Here is an 8,062-nt window from a genome sequence, read left to right on the forward strand (position 1 = left end):
CGCTGAGCCTTAAAGCGGGGCATGTTGTCACACGGTGCGGGGTAAGTTGTCACAGCTGTTTATTGATTTGAATATCTGTCTTGCTCTCCTTTCATTTTTACATTTAATATGTTTGTTTAAATACAGTAGAATATCAAACCATTGTTTTGGCCAACTGAAATGGTTACTGATGAGCTAATATTAAAATAAAGCATGTGACAACTTGCCCCAACCTGACTTTTGACCTGAGATTTGAGAGCTTGAGTGATTTCATACACATCCGCCGTGAATCAGAAGTGAGTCTGGATCTGTGGAACAGGAGTTCGTTCACACTAGAGAGGATTTGAACTGCGGTGTAGTTTAGTGTGGAGACTGAGCAGGTTCAGTGTTTCTGTCCGTCTCTGGTTTCCTCATCAGGACTAATCACACATGAGCTGGAGACTAATTCGAGTCGCTCAGCCGTGATTTTAACGAGTCCTGCAGAGATCTGACCTGAGACGCTGTAAAACACTCAGATCAGGAATATTCACAGCCGAGATGAGTTTAGAGTCGCTGGGTTTGTGATCAGGGTCTTTAGGGTGATGGATGAACCAATATGAGCATAATTATTGTCACACTCCTAATAATCCATCCAGCACATGACGACCTTTAACACTGAAATGTGTCAGTTTTTGTTTCAAAGTTTCAAAAATGTTGAAAATCTGTTTGATGCTAAACAGTCGTCAAAATGCTTATAAAACAACATTGAACTGGTTTCATGTTTCAATGTTTCGTCCAGATTTATGGCAAAATATATATATATATATATATATTTGAAATATATGCTAAATAGATGAAACTCAGTAAACAGTGAAACTCGAATTGAAAATATATTTAGTTTCAACCTTTGTATACCAAAAAATATATTTTAAAATGTATTTCAGGGGCAAGAAAATACATTTCCAATCTTACAGTAGGACGACAAATATAGTTTTTCTTCAAATGTGACATATGGATTAGACTGAAATATATGAAAGGAAATATATATTTTAAATACTTTTGAAAAGTATATTTGTAGCATCAAAATATATATTCAAAAATATACAAAAAAAAAAAGGCCAAAACATTTTTATTGGTTGAAAATATATTTATGTATATATATATATTTTGAAACAGATGTCATCAAATATGCTTTCTGGCCATTTTTTGTATATTTTGAAAGATATTTTAAAAAATATATATTATAAAAATTATATATATATATATATATATATATAGGCATATTGAAACTATGTTGAAACAATGTTGCAATGAAGCGTATGAAAGCTTGATCCGTTCCTTCTGAAGAATCACAGTGTAAAGAAAAACTAAACAATTTTGTCCCTAAAACCTTGACAAACTTGAGACCTCAGGACCAAAATAAAGAATAAATAACGTATGATGCGACCCATTTAAAGCATGCAGATGAATTCTGAATGATGAATATAGAGCATATTCCTCGATAATCAGCCCATTTACAGGGTCACAGAGCAAAAGCCTTGCGGCTCAGAATGCGAGTGAGTTTGTGTAGTTTTGTTGAATGAGAAATGGAGTTTAAGCTTAAAATGAAAACACATATCTGCCAACGGGAACAGAAAGAGCAGAAACTCACTTCGTTTTGGCCAATTTCTCAGAAAGACTTCAGTCATTTTGCATCTCAGGTAAAATCATTTTTATTTAAGAATTTTTAATATTTGTACTGGAAAACAAGACACAAATACTGAGGAAGAACTTCAGTTTTTGCAGAAACCACAAAAGCATGTTTAAAATGATTTAAACTAGAAGTACAGCTTAAGTTTAAGATTAATTTGATCATATTGTACAACATACTGTATATCATTTAACACTGCAAAAACTGATGTTTTTCCTCAATATTTTTGTCTTGTTTTCCAATACAAGTATTTAACGTTTCTTAAATCATTCATTTGAGAAGAAAAATGACAGAAGAGGAGAAAACCGGAGTTTCAAAGCAGAAACACTTCATTTTGTGAAAGCAAGCATCGTTTTGCATCTCAAGTAAATTCATTTTGATTTAAGAAGGTTTAGACATCTTGAAAACAATGAGGAAGAGCAGCAGTTTTCTTGCAGTTTTGTGGAACACAAATGCACTGCATGATGAATGAGCTGCAGGACCTTCAGCGTCAGCAGCTTCACCTGAGACTCAAACTGCAGCGCTGGAGGAAGTCTGTCCATCACAGCAGAGCTCAGGGACATTAGACACGGGTCAGATCACTGCACACACTCACACACACACACACTCACTCACTGCACACACACACACACACACTCACTCACACACACAAACACTCACACTCACACTCACACACACACACACACACACACACACACTCACACACACTGCACACACACACTCACTCACAGGTTTTGTTTTCACACACACACACTCACACACACACACACACACACACACACACTCACTCACACTCACACACTCACACACACTCGCTTGCACGCACGCACTCACTCACACACACACACACACTCTCACACACACACACACACTGGAATGTGACGTGAGACGTTCAGAGACAGGACACACACTGAGAGGCTCAGAGGTCAGCAGCACGGCGCTTTCATTACACTGCAGCTCTTAAATGGGTCACATCATACAATATCTTTAATATTGATGTATTTGCACTTATAATGTTAGTCAAGTTTTTATAATTATTAATAATACATAATTTAGATCATTTTCCTACATTTACTGCTTGCTTGTTCTTGGTGTGAAAGGGATAGTTCACCCAAAAATCTAAATTCCAATATGGGACCCTATGTATGCAAAATCAATAAAAAATGTATCATGTTCAACAGAAGAAAGAAACTCATACAGGTTTGGAACAACACGAGGCTGAGTAAATGATGACAGAATTAGAATTTTTGGGTGGACTGTCCCTTTAAGAGTTCTACTTTCTATCCTTTACTGCACCTGGACAGAACGAGTTTTAGTTAGTTGTTTAGTTGAAGTTTAGTTAGTTGAAGCTCAGTTTCAGTGGATGATCTGTTTGGTTTGGGATCAAGTTTTCAGTTCTGACTGCTACAGGATGTTTTTTTTCTGTCATGTAAATCGATGATTTGACTCTTATTTAAAGTGCATTTCAAAGCAGCTTCACGGAAATAAACAGGAAAATAACAGAATCAGTGATGCAAGCTTCAGAAATGAGACCAATCCAAATGATGCTGTAAAGCAACTCTGGCAAAGCAGTGATTTGGGTTCATCACCTGATATGTTTATTGATTTTCAGAATCACTGCACGTTGTCATAAATACACTTCTGAACTTCAGATGTATGGCGTGTTTCATCTGAGACACCACCACCACTGCGATGCTATAGAAGAACCATTTTTGGTTCCCCAAAGAACCCGTTTTTTCAAAATACCCATTAAAATAAATAAATAAAATAATTGTTAACTGAAATAAAATAAAATAATTTTTTTTTTTTTTTTTTTAGGTTTTAATTTTTTTAATTTCATTATTATTATTTTTTTTCCAAGGCAACATTTCTCATTTTTATTTAGTTTAACTTGATGTTCTAAAATAACTAAAACTTAAAATAAAATAAAATGTATATATATATATATATATATATAGACATTTAAAAGCAACAAAAAATCATAAAAATGCCCAAAACACACAACAAAATTTCGTACCAAAAAAGCTAATTACTAGAACAAAATTTAACATGAAAGAAGAAAAAAAAAAGAAAAGAAAATTCAAAATATGAACAAAAACTATAGTCCAAAGAACCTTTCAGTGAACATTTTAATAAATAACCTTTCTCCACTATAAAGAACAACGGAAAGGTTCCGTGGATGTTGAAGGTTCTTCATGGAACCATCAGTGCCAGTAAAGAACCTTAATTTCCAAGAGTGCAGAACCATATTTGGATCAGCTGTCAGTGAACAGTTCTTAAAACAATTTTTTCTTAGTCTGAAGAACGTTTGAATAATCTACAGAACCTTTGTCGATTATAAAGAGGTTCAGAGGATGTTGAAGGTTCTTAAGTGCCAATAAAGTAATGCATTGCGATTTAAACTGATGCACGTGACTAGAACCATCAGTTTAAAGCAAATTATGATTATACTTGTGGATTTTGACATGCACTAATATCTGCCGTGGTCACACCTGTCTGAGGCTTTAGTAGATGATTTATAGCAGTGAAGGAGTTTTTGCTGTAACTCTGTGAATCTCACTAATGCAGCTAATGTTGAATGAAATCTCACTTCTGCCCTCTAGAGGATGATGATCGCTGCACAATCAACCATGCATTTCTTTCCAAATGGACTTTAAATGGGATGATATAATGACTTCAAATGAAAAGACAATAAGTATAATAGTTCTTACATTAGCTCTTGTCGTTTAATCTGTAGAGATCTAATGTATTTTTTAGATGATTATGATGATGACGTTCTGATGAACTAAATCAATGAACCTTCACAAAAAATTACATTTAAATAAAACTGTTTAGAGATGTTTACACGCACATTAAGGTTTCTGACAGACACTTTAACATATTTTGTTTCTTAAAGTGATCTAAAAATACATGATAGTTTCTAAGATTAAATCAGTGTTATTTTAGTATATAATAGGTTTTATTAATATTTTGAATTTGATTTTAGTTTTAGATTTTAATTTTAATTATTAGTAATTTTGTTGTGTGCTTTTAACATTTGTATTTGTTTTTGTTTAGTTTCTTTTAAATTATTTTTATTTCAGTTTTTTATTTTTTATTTCAGTTTGTTTAGTTCCATTTTCATTTTTATTTATTTCCAGTTAGACATTTTAGTATTTAAACTTTAAATTTCAGTTAGTTGCTAAGGCAACATTTATCATTTTCATTTAATTTGTCATGTAATATTTATATTTCATTTTATTTCAGCTTTATTTCTAAGAACAAAAATGTTTTTAATAGTGTTAGTTTTAGGTAACAAAAAATAACCCTGGAATAAATATCCAGACTATTCAGGTTTATTTTATTTTTATGGCAGTTTTAGATTAGGTTTTAGTTATTTTTGTGCTTCAAGTTAATCTTATTTCAATTTGTTGCCAAGGCAACATTTCTAATTTTCTTTTATTTTAAGTTTTTCATCTAATATTTGCATTTCAATACAACTTTATTTCAAGACAATAACCCTGGATTAAAGATTCAGACTATTTTGATTCATTCATTCATTTATTCATTCAGGTTTAGTTTTAGTTTTTATTTATTTTCAGTTTTAAACACTTACAATAAATGAAAATTATTAATGTTGCCTTACTGAAATAAGTTTTTCATCTAATATTTACATTTTGTTAATTTAGCTTCTTTTTTTTTTTATTAACAAAAAAGTTTTCAACCTTTTAGTTTTAGTTAATTTAATAATAACCCTAGATTAAAGAATCCAGCCTATTTAGGTTTATTTTATCTCTCTTTTTTTCAGTTTTAATTTAGTTTTTTTAATTATTTATTTTCAGTTAGACATTTTAAGCATTTAAAATAAACAAAAATTAGCCTTACTAACTGTTTTTCATCTAATATTCATATTTCATGTTATTTCAGCTTCTTTTTTTTAATTAACAAAAGCGTTCATACTTCTAGTTTTAGTTAAGAGTAATAACCCACAGCTAATAGAAGAGCTGTCATCTTCAGTCTGATGTGTGTCTGTGTGTTTCTTCAGGAGATGGACGTGCTGAAGCGCGAGTGAATCACGATGGACGGAGAGAAGAACGTCACCGTCAGCGCCAACGTCTCCGGCGCGCACAGCCTGTGGGAGGCGGTCACCATAGCAACCGTCTCCGCCGTGGTCAGCCTCATCACCATCGTCGGGAACGTTCTGGTGATGCTGTCCTTCAAAGTGAACAGCCAGCTGAAGACGGTCAACAATTATTACCTGCTGAGCCTGGCCTGCGCTGACCTCATCATCGGCGTCTTCTCTATGAACCTCTACACGTCGTACATCCTCATGGGCCGCTGGGCTCTGGGAAGTGTGGCCTGCGATCTGTGGCTGGCTCTGGATTACGTGGCCAGTAACGCATCTGTGATGAACCTGCTGGTCATTAGTTTCGACCGGTACTTCTCCATCACCAGGCCACTGACGTATCGTGCCAAACGAACGCCGAAGCGAGCGGGAATCATGATTGGATTGGCTTGGCTCGTGTCTTTCGTCCTCTGGGCTCCGCCGATCATCTGCTGGCAGTATTTCGTCGGAAAGCGAACGGTTCCTGAAGGACAGTGTCAGATTCAGTTCTTCTCTGAACCCGTGATCACTTTTGGCACGGCGATAGCCGCCTTTTATATTCCCGTATCCGTCATGACCATCCTCTACTGTCGGATCTATAAGGAAACCGAGCGGCGCACCAAAGATCTAGCCGAGCTTCAAGGAGTCAACTCTTTGAACGATTCAGATGCATTGAATCAAAAGACTCATTCGTGTTTCACCTCGAAAGAGACGTCCAAACCGGCTGAAGAGCAGCTGACCAACTTTAGCTACGCTTCATCCGAAGACGAAGAGCGCTCGGCTTCTCCTTGCGTCTTCCAGACGGAAAGCAGAGAGGAGAATTTCAGGACAAGTCCTGCTCGAAACAAAAAGTGCATGTCTTACAAATTCAAGAGCGCTAACGGAGACGAAAAGCCCTCTTCGTTCTCGTCGGCCGAGTCTGTGAACGCACCGTCTTCCTCCAAACCCGTCGACGGCACGCTGAAGAGCCAGATCACTAAGAGGAAGAGGATGGTTCTGATCAAGGAGAAGAAGGCGGCACAGACTCTCAGCGCAATCCTGCTGGCCTTCATCCTCACCTGGACGCCGTACAACATCATGGTGCTGGTCTCCACCTTCTGCTCCGACTGCGTCCCGCTCTCGCTCTGGCATCTGGGATACTGGCTGTGTTACGTCAACAGCACCGTCAACCCCATGTGCTACGCTCTCTGCAACAAGACCTTCCAGAAGACCTTCCGCATGCTGCTGCTGTGCCGCTGGAGGAAGAAGCGGCCCGAGGAGAAGCTGTTCTGGTGCGGACCGAAGCCTGCCGCCGGAAACAGACTCTCCTGAGACTCTACTTCACTGCACAGATTCACTCTGAGGTTTTCCTTAAAGGGATACGCTACCGTTCAGCTTTTTATGTTTTTTAACGAAGTCTCTTCTGCTCAGCAAGGATGCATTCATTTGATCAAAAATCTATAAAAATAGGAAATATTATTGCAATCTAAAACAGCTGTTTTCTATGTGAATATCTGTTAAACTGTAATTTATTTCTGTGATGCGCAGCTGTATTTTCAGCATCATTACTCCAGTCTTCAGTGTCACATGATTCTTCAGAAATCATTCTGATATGATGCTCAAGAAACATTTCTGATTATTATCAATGTTGATAATTATTAGAAATAAGATGGCAAAAAAAAGCTCCATAAATGTGTCTCAAAAGTACCATGAAACTGGCTCCTTTGAGTGTCCTTTAATCAAATGTGACCCTGGAGCACAAAACCAGTCATAAGCGGGGCTTTTTAGCGCTATTATTTAGTGGAGTTTTCCCGTAAATTCCATGCATTTGCATTAGAGATTAAAATGTCACATTTGAATTTGGTTTACCAATCAAATGCATTTATTATATCTATATATTACTTTTGAACAAACTGTGCACGCAGCCTATCTATCAGGAGATCGCTGCGCCTAATGTCTGCATTCACCTCTCTTCACTTCATTCTGGTGTAATCTAGAAACGGTCATGCAAATAACAATCTTCGATAAGTAAAAATGTCAACTATTCTAAAAAAAAAAATAGTGAGAAAAAAAAATGAGGAGAGAGGGGAAAACATGAGTGAGTCACTAAAATCCACAGCTAGTTTATTTCACTAAAGCTGATGATGGAGAGGGAGTTAAAAACACAGCGTCATCATCCCCACAGATTTTAGGTTAGCTTGATTATTAACTTGATAGATGTTGCTTTTTGTGTTTGAACAAACTCTATAGGCCTAGTATATTCGCTTATGGGTTGAGAAATTCATTTTGCGCGTCATGATGTAAGCTTTTCATTTAAACGCATTTTAAGCATTTTGGTTTAAAAACTAATT

At 36.1% G+C, this 8,062-nt stretch overlaps 1 protein-coding gene across 1 annotated transcript; it reads left to right on the top strand.

Annotated features, from left to right (window-relative positions):
- The first annotated feature begins 5,723 nt into the window (after positions 1-5,723).
- chrm5a (cholinergic receptor, muscarinic 5a) lies at positions 5,724-7,043 on the top strand. Its single transcript, XM_016557349.1, has one exon. The coding sequence runs from the start codon at positions 5,835-5,837 to the stop codon at positions 7,041-7,043; it is 1,209 nt and encodes a 402-aa protein (XP_016412835.1). The 5' UTR covers positions 5,724-5,834.
- The last annotated feature ends 1,019 nt before the right edge of the window (positions 7,044-8,062 follow it).

Source organism: Sinocyclocheilus rhinocerous, unplaced genomic scaffold (assembly GCF_001515625.1).
Source record: "Sinocyclocheilus rhinocerous isolate Xijiao unplaced genomic scaffold, SAMN03320098_v1.1 scaffold1068, whole genome shotgun sequence".
Lineage (NCBI taxonomy): Eukaryota > Metazoa > Chordata > Actinopteri > Cypriniformes > Cyprinidae > Sinocyclocheilus > Sinocyclocheilus rhinocerous.

Bases quoted from the DNA above. Each gene is read 5' to 3' on its own strand.
- chrm5a (XM_016557349.1), top strand. From the start codon at position 5,835: ATGCTGTCCTTCAAAGTGAACAGCCAGCTGAAGACGGTCAACAATTAT.